At 59.1% G+C, this 14,701-nt stretch overlaps 2 protein-coding genes across 3 annotated transcripts in view; one reads left to right on the forward strand and one right to left on the reverse strand.

The window, feature by feature from the left end:
- The window catches only part of LOC140470119 (histone-lysine N-methyltransferase SETDB1-like), a 556,598-nt gene that overhangs the window by 303,646 nt on the left and 238,251 nt on the right, over positions 1–14,701 (reverse strand). The window lies entirely within an intron of this gene.
- Positions 415–14,701, forward strand: part of LOC140470112 (plasma membrane calcium-transporting ATPase 2-like) — a 42,555-nt gene continuing 28,268 nt past the window's right edge. Inside the window, exons 1-5 of the mRNA XM_072566556.1 lie at positions 415–645; positions 3,132–3,311; positions 6,175–6,262; positions 7,496–7,602; positions 9,418–9,609. Coding sequence (XP_072422657.1) covers positions 478–645; positions 3,132–3,311; positions 6,175–6,262; positions 7,496–7,602; positions 9,418–9,609 — 735 coding nt within the window. The 5' untranslated portion in view covers positions 415–477. The remainder of the gene's footprint in view (positions 646–3,131; positions 3,312–6,174; positions 6,263–7,495; positions 7,603–9,417; positions 9,610–14,701) is intronic.

Below are 14,701 nucleotides of genomic sequence, written 5' to 3' on the forward strand. Positions count from 1 at the left end.
GTGGGGGGACAGTGTAGAGGGAGCTTTACTCTGTATCTAACCCCCTGTCCTGGAGTGGGGGGACGGTGTAGAGGGAGCTTTACTCTGTATCTAACCCCCTGTCCCTGGGAGTGGGGGACAGTGTAGAGGCAGCTTTACTCTGTATCTAACCCCCTGTCCCTGGGAGTGGGGGGGACGGTGTAGAGGGAGCTTTACTCTGTATCTAACCCCCTGTCCCTGGGAGTGGGGGGGACAGTGTAGAGGCAGCTTTACTCTGTATCTAACCCCCTGTCCCTGGAGTGGGGGGACAGTGTAGAGGGAGCTTTACTCTGTATCTAAACCGCTGTCCCTGGGAGTGGGGGGACAGTGTAGAGGGAGCTGGGATTGGATTGCTGTTCACACGGGGCTCCCCCTGGCCTTCACGGTTTCAGATGCTCCTGGATTGTGGACGCTCTCGGCCAATCGCAGCCCTTCGGCGAGAAGGAGTGGGCGGAGCTCATGAGGACCACCATCGGGCCAATGGCGTCGGACGGCCTGAGGACCATCTGCGTGGCGTACCGCGACCTGGAGGCGGAGCCGGAGCCTGAGTGGACCAATGAGAGGGAGATCATGGCCGACATGGTGTGTCTGTGCGTGGTGGGCATCGAGGACCCCGTTCGCCCTGAGGTAGGCCGCTGCACTGCCTGCTCAACGTCTTCAACACCGTCCCCCTCCCCCGTCACCCCATCCCCCTCCCCACAACACCCCCTCCCCAGAGGGGGGAGACGGGGATAGAGGGGGAACGGGATAAAGACCCAGAGACGGGGATAGAGGGGGAACGGGATAAAGACCCAGAGACGGGGATAGAGGGGGAACGGGATAAAGACCCAGAGACGGGGATAGAGGGGGAACGGGATAAAGACCCAGAGACGGGGATAGAGGGGGAACGGGATAAAGACCCAGAGACGGGGATAGAGGGGGAACGGGGATAAAGACCCAGAGGGAGAGACGGGGATAGAGGGGGAACAGGATAAAGACCCAGAGGGGGAGACAGGGATAGAGGGGGGAACGGGATAAAGAACCAGAGACGGGGATAGAGGGGGAACGGGATAAAGACCCAGAGGGGGAGACAGGGATAGAGGGGGAACGGGATAAAGAACCAGAGACGGGGATAGAGGGGGAACGGGATAAAGACCCAGAGACGGGGATAGAGGGGGAACGGGATAAAGACCCAGAGACGGGGATAGAGGGGGAACGGGATAAAGACCCAGAGACGGGGATAGAGGGGGAACGGGATAAAGACCCAGAGACGGGGATAGAGGGGGAACGGGATAAAGACCCAGAGACGGGGGATAGAGGGGGAACGGGATAAAGAACCAGAGACGGGGGATAGAGGGGGAACGGGATAAAGACCCAGAGGGGGAGACAGGGATAGAGGGGGAACGGGATAAAGAACCAGAGACGGGGATAGAGGGGGAACGGGATAAAGACCCAGAGACGGGGATAGAGGGGGAACGGGATAAAGACCCAGAGACGGGGATAGAGGGGGAACGGGATAAAGACCCAGAGGGAGAGACGGGGATAGAGGGGGAACGGGATAAAGACCCAGAGGGGGAGACAGGGATAGAGGGGGAACGGGATAAAGACCCAGAGACGGGGATAGAGGGGGGAATGTGATAAAGACCAAGAGACGGGGATAGAGGGGGAACGGGATAAAGACCCAGAGGGGGAGACGGGGATAGAGGGGGAACGAGATAAAGACCCAGAGACGGGGATAGAGGGGGGAACGGGATAAAGACCAAGAGACGGGGATAGAGGGGGAACGAGATAAAGACCCAGAGATGGGGATAGAGGGGGAACGGGATAAAGACCAAGAGACGGGGATAGAGGGGGAACGAGATAAAGACCCAGAGACGGGGATAGAGGGGGGAACGGGATAAAGACCAAGAGACGGGGATAGAGGGGGAACGAGATAAAGACCCAGAGATGGGGATAGAGGGGGAACGGGATAAAGACCCTGGGACAGGGATAGAGGGGGAACGGGATAAAGACCCAGAGACGGGGATAGAGGGGGAACGGGATAAAGACCCAGAGACGGGGATAGAGGGGGAACGGGATAAAGACCCAGAGACGGGGACAGAGGGGGAACGGGATAAAGACCCAGAGACGGGGATAGAGGGGGAATGGGATAAAGACCCAGAGGGGGAGACGGGGATAGAGAGGGAATGGGATAAAGACCCAGAGACGGGGATAGAGGGGGAACGGGATAAAGACCCAGAGGGGGAGACGGGGGATAGAGGGGGAACGGGATAAAGACCCAGAGACGGGGATAGGGGGGGGAACGGGATAAAGACCCAGAGGGGGAGACAGGGATAGAGGGGGAACGGGATAAAGACCCAGAGGGGGAGACGGGGATATAGGGGGAACGGGATAAAGACCCAGAGACGGGGATAGAGGGGGAACAGGATAAAGACCCAGAGACGGGGATAGAGGGGGAACGGGATAAAGACCCAGAGACGGGGATAGAGGGGGAAACGGGATAAAGACCCAGAGACGGGGATAGAGGGGGAATGGGATAGAGACCCAGAGACGGGGATAGAGGGGGAACGGGATAAAGAACCAGAGACGGGGATAGAGGGGGAACGGGATAAAGACCCAGAGACGGGGATAGAGGGGGAACGGGATAAAGACCCAGAGGGGGAGATAGGGATAGAGGGGGAACGGGATAAAGACCCAGAGGGGGGAGACGGGGATAGAGGGGGAATGGGATAAAGACCCAGAGAGGGAGACGGGGATAGAGGGGGAACGGGATAAAGACCCAGAGACGGGGATAGAGGGGGAACGGGATAAAGACCCAGAGACGGGGATAGAGGGGGAACGGGATAGAGACCAAGAGGGGGAGACGGGGATAGAGGGGGAACGGGATAAAGAACCAGAGACGGGGATAGAGGGGGAACGGGATAAAGACCCAGAGACGGGGATAGAGGGGGAACGGGATAAAGACCCAGAGGGGGGAGACAGGGGTAGAGGGAGAGGGGGAAGGTTGCCGTGCGGGACGTGGGTAAGAGATAGGCCAATCTGATGGATCTCTACCCCACCCCCCACCCCCCCGCCCTCGATGTTCGCAGTATGTGCCCTGTACGTGACTCCCTCCTTCCTACTCCCTCTGCCAGGTGCCGGAAGCCATCCTGTGCTGCCAGCAAGCGGGCATCACCGTCAGGATGGTGACGGGGGACAACATCCACACGGCCAGGGCCATCGCCTGCAAGTGTGGCATCATCCAGCCTGGCGACGATTTCCTCTGCCTGGAGGGCAAGGAATTTAACGCACGGATTCGGAATGAATACGGCGAAGTGAGTAGGCCGGGACGCTGCGTTGGCGTGGGGCGGTGGTGAGGGGATGGGAGTACGACGGCATGAGTCTGCGGGACCCCTTCCCCGGCCCCAAACCGTCTGACAACACCGCGACTCCCGCACCCGCGCCCGAATTCAACCAGATGCCTTCCCATAGGGGCCCCCTACACCAACTCCCTATCTCCGTCCCCTCCTCCAGCCCCATACACCCCCCTCCCTATCTCCGTCCCCTCCTCCCTCCCCCCGACACCCCCTCCCTATCTCCGTCCCCTCCTCCCTCCCCCGACACCCCCTCCCTATCCCCGTCCCCTCCTCCAGCCCCCTACACCCCCCTCCCCTATCTCCGTCCCCTCCTCCAGCCCCCTACAACCCCCCTCCCTATCCCCGTCCCCTCCTCCAGCCCCTACACCCCCTCCCTATCTCCGTCCCCTCCTCCAGCCCCTACACCCCCTCCCTATCTCCGTCCCCTCCTCTCAGCCCCCCTACACCACCCCTCCCTATCCCCGTCCCCTCCTCCAGCCCCCTACACCCCCTCCCTATCTCCGACCCCTCCTGCAGCCCCTACACCCCCCTCCCTATCTCCCGTCCCCTCCTCCCTCCCCTCTACAACCCCCTCCCTATCTCCGTCCCCCTCCTCCAGCCCGCTACACCCCCTCCCTATCTCCGTCCCCTCCTCCAGCACCTACACCCCCTCCCTATCTCCGTTCCCTCCTCCAGCCCCCTACACCCCCCTCCCTATCCCCGTCCTCTCCTCCAGCCCCTACACCCCCTCCCTATCTCCGTCCCCCTCCTCCAGCCCCCTACACCCCCTCCCTATCTCCGTCCCCTCCTCCAGCACCTACACCCCCTCCCTATCCCCGTCCCCTCCTCCAGCCCCTACACCCCCTCCCTATCTCCGTCCCCTCCTCCAGCACCTACACCCCCTCCCTATCTCCGTCCCCCTCCTCCAGCCCCTACACCCCCTCCCTATCTCCATCCCCTCCCTCCAGCCCCCTCCACCCCCTCCCTATCCCCGTCCCCTCCTCCAGCCCCTACACCCCCCTCCCTATCTCCGTCCCCTCCTCCAGCCCCCTACACCCCCTCCCTATCTCCGTCCCCTCCTCCAGCCCCTACACCCCCTCCCTATCTCCGTCCCCCTCCTCCAGCCCCCTACACCCCCTCCCTATCTCCGACCCCTCCTGCAGCCCCTACACCCCCTCCCTATCTCCGTCCCCTCCTCCCTCCCCCTACACCCCCTCCCTATCTCCGTCCCCTCCTCCAGCCCGCTACACACCCCCTCCCTATCTCCGTCCCCTCCTCCAGCACCTACACCCCCTCCCTATCTCCGTTCCCTCCTCCAAGCCCCCTACACCCCTCTCCCTATCCCCGTCCTCTCCTCCAGCCCCTACACCCCCTCCCTATCTCCGTCCCCCTCCTCCAGCCCCCTACACCCCCTCCCTATCTCCGTCCCCTCCTCCAGCACCTACACCACCCCCTCCCTATCCCCGTCCCCTCCTCCAGCCCCTACACCCCCTCCCTATCTCCGTCCCCCTCCTCCAGCACCTACACCCCCTCCCTATCTCCGTCCCCTCCTCCAGCCCCTACACCCCCTCCTCCCTATCTCCCATCCCCTCCTCCAGCCCCCCTCCACCCCCTCCCTATCCCCGTCCCCTCCTCCAGCCCCTACACCCCCCTCCCTATCTCCGTCCCCTCCTCCAGCCCCCCTACACCCCCTCCCTATCTCCGTCCCCTCCTCCAGCCCCTACACCCCCCTCCCTATCTCCGTCCCCTCCTCCAGCCCCCTACACCCCCTCCCTATCCCCGTCCCCTCCTCCAGCCCCCTACACCCCCCTCCTATCTCCGACCCCCTCCTGCAGCCCCTACACCCCCTCCCTATCTCCGTCCCCTCCTCCCTCCCCCCTACACCCCCTCCCTATCTCCGTCCCCTCCTCCAGCCCGCTACACCCCCTCCCTATCTCCGTCCCCTCCTCCAGCACCTACACCCCCCTCCCTATCCCCGTCCCCTCCTCCAGCCCCTACACCCCCTCCCTATCCCCGTCCCCCTCCTCCAGCCCCCCTACACCCCCTCCCTATCTCCGTCCCCTCCTCCAGCCCCCTACACCCCCTCCCTATCCCCGTCCCCTCCTCCAGCCCCCTACACCCCCTCCCTATCCCCGTCACCCTCCTCCAGCCCCTACACCCCCCTCCCTATCTCCGTCCCCCTCCTCCAGCCCCCCTACACCCCCTCCCTATCTCCGACCCCTCCTGCAGCCCCTACACCCCCTCCCTATCTCCGTCCCCTCCTCCCTCCCCCTACACCCCCTCCCTATCTCCGTCCCCTCCTCCAGCCCCCTACACACCCCCTCCCTATCCCCGTCCCCTCCCCCTACACCCCCTCCCTATCCCTGTCCCCTCCTCCAGCCCCTACACCCCCTCCCTATCTCCGTCCCCCTCCTCCAGCCCCTACACCCCCTCCCTATCTCCGTCCCCCTCCTCCAGCCCCTACACCCCCCTCCCTATCTCCGTCCCCCTCCTCCAGCCCCCTACAACCCCCTCCCTATCCCCGTCCCCTCCTCCATCCCCTACACCCCCTCCCTATCTCTGTCCCCTCCTCCACTGGTGGTTGGCAACGTCTGAACGAGCCCAACAGCCCCCTGACACTGGCAACACCAAACCGCCCTCTCCCTTCCGTCCCCCGGTCCCATTAATTCCCCCCCCCCCCCCCCCTCCCCCCACCACCCCCATCGACGGGAACCGCCCCCCCTGTCTCCCCACCGGGAAATCGGGTTCCGATATTGGTTTTCTTGCATCGGGTCCTGACGAGCTCCCTGGCCTAACAGCGCCTCCTGCTGTTTCCTCCACCCCCTACAACCGACCTCTGCAGATCGACCAGGAACGGCTGGACAAGGTCTGGCCCAGGTTGAGGGTACTGGCTCGCTCCTCACCCAATGACAAGTATGTTCTTGTGAAAGGTAAGGGCACCCTACACCCTCTCACCCCCCCACCTCCCCCCTTCCCCCTCACCCCCCCGAAGACCCAACCCTCCCCTGCTTTCTGGCTGCTCCAAGACTGACCCCTCCTCTCTCACCCCCACCCCCCCCCCCACCCCAACTCGCGTCACGGTAGCTGGTGAGGGGAGAGAGTTCTTGGGAACGCCAGGAGAAATGGGGGAGAGGGGGGATTGGGAAAGGGGAATCAAGGGGTGGTATTCCTGGCTGAGGGGTTAATCAGGAAGGGGGAATCGAGGGGTTATATTCCAGGCTGAGGGGTTTAATCAGGAAGGGGGAATCGAGGGGTTATATTCCAGGCTGAGGGGTTTAATCAGGAAGGGGAAACGAGGGGTTATATTCCAGGCTGAGGGGTTTAATCAGGAAGGGGAATCGAGGGGTTATATTACAGGCTGAGGGGTTTAATCAGGAAGGGAATCGAGGGGTTATATTCCAGGCTGAGGGGTTTAATCAGGAAGGGGAATCGAGGGGTTATATTACAGGCTGAGGGGTTTAATCAGGAAGGGGAATCGAGGGGTTATATTCCAGGCTGAGGGGTTTAATCAGGAAGGGCGAATCGAGGGGTTATATTCCAGGCTGAGGGGTTTAATCAGGAAGGGGGAATCGAGGGGTTATATTCCAGGCCGAGGGGTTTAATCAGGAAGGGGGAATCGAGGGGTTCGATACCAGGGGTAGGACTCAGTATCTCGAGTCTTTGTGTGGGTGTGACCCCAGGTGATGTCCTTTTGACCAATCGGGAGCGCTGTCCAAAAACAGGGCACAGTCTCCTGGATTCCTCCAAATGACAAACCCTTCAGTGTTGCCCCCTTCCCCGGGGGACCACAGGGAGCGCCCCCCCACTCTGTGTGGAGATGACACCGAGCGTTGGTCTAGGGGATGGCCTGGTGTCAGAGCCAAGGCACGTTCAGGCCGGGCCGAGGGTGGGGGTGGGCGACAGGGGATGTTGGCGAGGGGGTGGGGGGGAATGGGGGTGAGGAGCAGGCACCGAGAGGGGAGGGCAGGGGGCGGGAACAGGGTGCATTCTGGGAGGAACAGGCAGGATTGGGGCAGAGTGTTGTCGCAGATAGGCAGCGGGCAGTGCCAGGGTCCAGTATCGAGTGTGTTTCTTCTTCTCCACTCCCCCCCCCCGCCCCCCCAACAACCCCCAAACCACCTTGCCCCCCCGCCACCCCCGCCCTCCCCCCCACCCCTCTGCAGGAATCATCGACAGCACCTTGTACAAACAGAGACAAGTTGTTGCAGTGACTGGGGATGGAACCAATGACGGGCCGGCATTGAAGAGAGCAGATGTGGGATTCGCGATGGTAAGGGCTCTGGGGCTAAAGGGACGTCCCACAGCACCCACCCCCTCAGCACTGACCCTCCCACAGCACCCACTCCCTCAACACTGACCCTCCCACAGCCCCCCACCCCCTTAGCACTGACCCTCCCACAGCCCCCACCCCCTTAGCACTGACCCTCCACAGCCCCCACTCCCTCAGCACTGACCCTCCCTCAGCACCCACTCCCTCAGCACTGACCCTCCCTCAGCACTGACCCTCCCACAGCCCCCACTCCCTCAGCACTGACCCTCCCACAGCCCCCACTCCCTCAGCACTGACCCTCCCACAGCACCCACTCCCTCAGCACTGACCCTCCTCAGCGCTGACCTCAACGACCATCCCAGCACACCCACTCCCTCAGCACTGACCCTCCACAGCACCCACTCCCTCAGCACTGACCCTCCCTCAGCCCCCACTCCCTCAGCACTGACCCTCCCTCAGCACTGACCCTCCCACAGCCCCCACTCCCTCAGCACTGACCCTCCCACAGCACCCTCTCCCTCAGCACTGACCCTCCCACAGCACCCACTCCCTCAGCACTGACCCTCCCTCAGCGCTGACCCTCCCACAGCACCCTCTCCCTCAGCACTGACCCTCCCACAGCACCCACTCCCTCAGCACTGACCCTCCCTCAGCACTGACCCTCCCACAGCCCCCACTCCCTCAGCACTGACCCTCCCTCAGCACCCACTCCCTCAGCACTGACCCTCCCTCAGCACTGACCCTCCCACAGCCCCCACTCCCTCAGCACTGACCCTCCCACAGCACCCACTCCCTCAGCACTGACCCTCCCACAGCCCCCACTCCCTCAGCACTGACCCTCCCACAGCGCCCACTCCCTCAGCACTGACCCTCCCACAGCCCCCACTCCCTCAGCACTGACCCTCCCACAGCGCCCACTCCCTCAGCACTGACCCTCCCACAGCACCCACTCCCTCAGCACTGACCCTCCCTCAGCACTGACCCTCCCACAGCACTGACCCTCCCTCAGCACTGACCCTCCCACAGCCCCTGCTCCCTCAGCACTGACCTGTCTCACACTGTCTGTCCTTGTGGGAGTGTGTGATGGGGACAGTGTAGAGGGAGCTTTACTCTGTATCTAACCCGCTGTCCCTGAGAGTGGGGGACAGTGTAGAGCGAGTTTTACTCTGTATCTAACCCCCCCGTCCCTGGGAGTGGGGGGGACAGTATAGAGGGAGCTTTACTCTGTATCTAACCCCCTGTCCCTGGGAGTGGGGAACAGTGTAGAGAGAGCTTTACTCTGTATCTAACCTCCGGTCCCTGGGAGTGAGGGGGTACAGTGTAGAGGAAGCTTTACTCTGTAGCCTATCCCCTGTCCCTGGGAGTAGGGGGGACAGTGTAGAGTGAACTTTACTCTGTATCTAACCCCCTGTCCCTGGGAGTGGGGGACAGTGTAGAGGGAGCTTTACTCTGTATCTAAACCCCCTGTCCCTGGGAGTGGGGGACAGTGTAGAGGGAGCTTTACTCTGTATCTAACCCCCTGTCCCTGGGAGTGGGGGGGAACAGTGTAGAGTAAGCTTTACTCTGTATCTAAACCCCTGTCCCTTGGAGTGGATGGACAGTGTAGAGGAAGCTTTACTCTGTATCTAACCCCCTGTCCCTGGGTGTGGGGGGACAGTGTAGAGGAAGCTTTACTCTGTATCTAACTCCCCTGTCCCTGGGGGCGGGGGACAGTGTAGAGGGAGCTTTACTCTGTATCTAACCTCCCTGTCCCTGGGAGTGGGGGGGGGACAGTGTAGAGGGAGCTGCTGACTGTGTTGGTTCTGGGAATTCCAGGGAATCGCGGGAACCGATGTGGCAAAGGAAGCCTCGGATATTATCCTGATCGATGATAATTTCTCCAGCATTGTCAAAGCTGTGAAGTGGGGCCGGAATGTGTACGACAGCATTGCCAAGTTCCTGCAATTCCAACTCACCGTCAACGTGGTCGCGGTCATTGTGGCATTCGCCGGGGCTTGTATCACCCAGGTGAGTGACCAGGGGGAGGCGCTGCATCTCACCGGGCAACACCCGCCACTGACTGGGGTCTCTCAGACCCCCCTCTCTCTCTCAGGGAGATATCTGTACACTGACTGGTGTCTCTCCGTCCCCTCTCTCTCAGGGAGATATCTGTACACTGACTGGTGTCTCTCAGTCCCCCCTCTCTCTCTCAGGGAGATATCTGTACACTGACTGGTGTCTCTCCGTCCCCTCTCTCTCAGGGAGATATCTGTACACTGACTGGTGTCTCTCAGTCCCCTCTCTCTCAGGGAGATATCTGTACACTGACTGGGGTCTCTCAGTCCCCCCTCTCTCTCAGGGAGATATCTGTACACTGACTGGTGTCTCTCAGTCCCCTCTCTCTCTCTCAGGGAGATATCTGTACACTGACTGGTGTCTCTCAGTCCCCCCTCTCTCTCTCAGGGAGATATCTGTACACTGACTGGTGTCTCTCAGTCCCCTCTCTCAGGGAGATATCTGTACACTGACTGGTGTCTCTCAGTCCCCTCTCTCTCTCAGGGAGATATCTGTACACTGACTGGTGTCTCTCAGTCCCCTCTCTCAGGGAGATATCTGTACACTGACTGGTGTCTCTCAGTCCCCTCTCTCTCTCAGGGAGATATCTGTACACTGACTGGTGTCTCTCAGTCCCCTCTCTCCCTCAGGGAGATATCTGTACACTGACTGGTGTCTCTCAGTCCTCTCTCTCTCTCTCAGGGAGATATCTGTACACTGACTGGTGTCTCTCAGTCCCCCCTCTCAGGGAGATATCTGTACACTGACTGGTGTCTCTCAGTCCCCCTCTCTCAGGGAGATATCTGTACACTGACTGGGGTCTCTCAGTCCCCCCTCTCTCTCAGGGAGATATCTGTACACTGACTGGTGTCTCTCCGTCCCCTCTCTCTCCCTCAGGGAGATATCTGTACACTGACTGGTGTCTCTCAGTCCCCTCTCTCTCTCTCAGGGAGATATCTGTACACTGACTGGTGTCTCAGTCCCCTCTCTCTCTCTCAGGGAGATATCTGTACACTGACTGGTGTCTCTCAGTCCCCTCTCTCTCTCAGAGAGATATCTGTACACTGACGGGGGTCTCTCAGTCCCCTCTCTCTCAGGGAGATATCTGTACACTGACTGGTGTCTCTCAGTCCCCTCTCTCTCTCTCAGGGTGATATCTGTACACTGACTGGTGTCTCTCAGTCCCTCTCTCTCTCTCAGAGAGATATCTGTACACTGACTGGGGTCTCCCAGTCCCCTCTCTCTCTCTCAGGGAGATATCTGTACACTGACTGGTGTCTCTCAGTCCCCTCTCTCTCTCTCTCAGGGAGATATCTGTACACTGACTGGTGTCTCTCAGTCCCCTCTCTCTCAGGGAGATATCTGTACACTGACTGGTGTCTCTCAGTCCCCCCTCTCTCTCTCTCTCAGGGAGATATCTGTACATTGACTGGTGTCTCTCAGTCCCCTCTCTCTCTCAGGGAGATATCTGTACACTGACTGGTGTCTCTCAGTCCCCTCTCTCTCTCAGGGAGATATCTGTACACTGACTGGTGTCTCTCAGTCCCCCCTCCCTCTCAGGGAGATATCTGTACACTGACTGGTGTCTCTCAGTCCCCCCTCTCTCAGGGAGATATCTGTACACTGACTGGTGTCTCTCAGTCCCCTCTCTCTCTCAGGGAGATATCTGTACACTGACTGGGGTCTCTCAGTCCCCCTCTCTCAGGGAGATATCTGTATACTGACTGGTGTCTCTCAGTCCTCTCTCTCTCTCGCAGGGAGATATCTGTACACTGACTGGTGTCTCTCAGTCCCCTCTCTCTCAGGGAGATATCTGTACACTGACTGGTGTCTCTCAGTCCCCCTCTCTCTCAGGGAGATATCTGTACACTGACTGGTGTCTCTCAGTCCCCCCCCCACTCTCTCAGGGAGATATCTGTACACTGACTGGTGTCTCTCAGTCCCCTCTTCAGGGTGATATCTGTACACTGACTGGTGTCTCTCAGTCCCCTCTCTCAGGGTGATATCTGTACACTGACTGGTGTCTCTCAGTCCCCCCTCTCTCTCTCAGGGAGATATCTGTACACTGACTGGTGTCTCTCAGTCCCCTCTCTCAGGAAGATATCTGTACACTGACTAGTGTCTCTCAGTCCCCTCTCTCTCAGGGAGATATCTGTACACTGACTGGGGTCTCTCAGTCCCCCCTCTCTCTCGGGGAGATATCTGTACACTGACTGGTGTCTCTCAGTCCCCCCTCTCTCTCAGGGAGATATCTGTACACTGACTGGTGTCTCTCAGTCCCCTCTCTCAGGGAGATATCTGTACACTGACTGGTGTCTCTCAGTCCCCTCTCTCTCAGGGAGATATCTGTACACTGACTGGTGTCTCTCAGTCCCCCCTCTCAGGGAGATATCTGTACACTGACTGGTGTCTCTCCGTCCCCTCTCTCTCCCTCAGGGAGATATCTGTACACTGACTGGTGTCTCTCAGTCCCCCCTCTCTCTCAGGGAGATATCTGTACACTGACTGGTGTCTCTCCGTCCCCTCTCTCTCCCTCAGGGAGATATCTGTACACTGACTGGTGTCTCTCAGTCCCCTCTCTCTCTCTCAGGGAGATATCTGTACACTGACTGGTGTCTCTCAGTCCCCCCTCTCTCTCAGGGAGATATCTGTACACTGACTGGTGTCTCTCAGTCCCCTCTCTCTCTCAGGGAGATATCTGTACACTGACGGGGGTCTCTCAGTCCCCTCTCTCTCAGGGAGATATCTGTACACTGACTGGTGTCTCTCAGTCCCCTCTCTCTCTCTCAGGGTGATATCTGTACACTGACTGGTGTCTCTCAGTCCCTCTCTCACTCTCAGAGAGATATCTGTACACTGACTGGGGTCTCCCAGTCCCCTCTCTCTCTCTCAGGGAGATATCTGTACACTGACTGGTGTCTCTCAGTCCCCTCTCTCTCTCTCTCAGGGAGATATCTGTACACTGACTGGTGTCTCTCAGTCCCCTCTCTCTCAGGGAGATATCTGTACACTGACTGGTGTCTCTCAGTCCCCCCTCTCTCTCTCTCAGGGAGATATCTGTACATTGACTGGTGTCTCTCAGTCCCCTCTCTCTCTCAGGGAGATATCTGTACACTGACTGGTGTCTCTCAGTCCCCTCTCTCTCTCAGGGAGATATCTGTACACTGACTGGTGTCTCTCAGTCCCCCCTCCCTCTCAGGGAGATATCTGTACACTGACTGGTGTCTCTCAGTCCCCCCTCTCTCAGGGAGATATCTGTACACTGACTGGTGTCTCTCAGTCCCCTCTCTCTCTCAGGGAGATATCTGTACACTGACTGGGGTCTCTCAGTCCCCTCTCTCAGGGAGATATCTGTATACTGACTGGTGTCTCTCAGTCCTCTCTCTCTCTCGCAGGGAGATATCTGTACACTGACTGGTGTCTCTCAGTCCCCTCTCTCTCAGGGAGATATCTGTACACTGACTGGTGTCTCTCAGTCCCCTCTCTCTCAGGGAGATATCTGTACACTGAATGGTGTCTCTCAGTCCCCCCTCTCAGGGAGATATCTGTACACTGACTGGTGTCTCTCAGTCCCCTCTCTCTCAGGGAGATATCTGTACACTGACTGGTGTCTCTCAGTCCCCCCTCTCTCTCTCTCTCAGGGAGATATCTGTACACTGACTGGTGTCTCTCAGTCCCCTCTCTCTCAGGGAGATATCTGTACACTGACTGGTGTCTCTCAGTCCCCTCTTCAGGGAGATATCTGTACACTGACTGGTGTCTCTCAGTCCCCTCTTCAGGGTGATATCTGTACACTGACTGGTGTCTCTCAGTCCCCTCTCTCAGGGTGATATCTGTACACTGAATGGTGTCTCTCAGTCCCCTCTCTCAGGAAGATATCTGTACACTGACTAGTGTCTCTCAGTCCCCTCTCTCTCAGGGAGATATCTGTACACTGACTGGTGTCTCTCAGTCCCCTCTCTCTCAGGGAGATATCTGTACACTGACTGGTGTCTCTCAGTCCCCTCTCTCTCTCAGGGAGATATCTGTACACTGACTGGTGTCTCTCAGTCCCCCCTCTCTCTCAGGGAGATATCTGTACACTGACTGGTGTCTCTCAGTCCCCCCTCTCTCTCAGGGAGATATCTATACACTGACTGGTGTCTCTCAGTCCCCCCCTCCTCTCTCAGGGAGATATCTGTACACTGACTGGTGTCTCTCAGTCCCCTCTCTCTCTCAGGGAGATATCTGTACACTGACTGGTGTCTCTCAGTCCCCTCTCTCTCTCAGGGAGATATCTGTACACTGACTGGTGTCTCTCAGTCCCCCTCTCTCAGGGAGATATCTGTACACTGACTGGTGTCTCTCAGTCCCCTCTCTCTCAGGGTGATATCTGTACACTGACTGGTGTCTCTCAGTCCCCCCTCTCTCAGGGTGATATCTGTACACTGACTGGTGTCTCTCAGTCCCCTCTCTCTCTCAGGGAGATATCTGTACACTGACTGGTGTCTCTCGGTCCCCCCTCTCTCAGGGTGATATCTGTACACTGACTGGTGTCTCTCAGTCCCCCCTCTCTCAGGGAGATATCTGTACACTGACTGGTGTCTCTCAGTCCCCCCTCTCTCTCTCTCTCAGGGAGATATCTGTACACTGACTGGTGTCTCTCAGTCCCCCCTCTCTCTCTCAGGGAGATATCTGTACACTGACTGGTGTCTCTCAGTCCCCCTCTCTCTCTCAGGGAGATATCTGTACACTGACTGGTGTCTCTCAGTCCCCCCTCCCTCTCAGGGAGATATCTGTACACTGACTGGTGTCTCTCAGTCCCCTCTCTCTCTCTCTCAGGGAGATATCTGTACACTGACTGGTGTCTCTCAGTCCCCTCTCTCTCAGGGAGATATCTGTACACTGACTGGTGTCTCTCAGTCCCCCCTCTCTCTCTCTCTCAGGGAGATATCTGTACATTGACTGGTGTCTCTCAGTCCCCTCTCTCTCTCAGGGAGATATCTGTACACTGACTGGTGTCTCTCAGTCCCCTCTCTCTCTCAGGGAGATATCTGTACACTGACTGGTGTCTCTCAGTCCCCCC

This window comes from Chiloscyllium punctatum, chromosome 50 (assembly GCF_047496795.1).
Source record: "Chiloscyllium punctatum isolate Juve2018m chromosome 50, sChiPun1.3, whole genome shotgun sequence".
In the NCBI taxonomy this organism is placed as follows: Eukaryota; Metazoa; Chordata; class Chondrichthyes; order Orectolobiformes; family Hemiscylliidae; genus Chiloscyllium; species Chiloscyllium punctatum.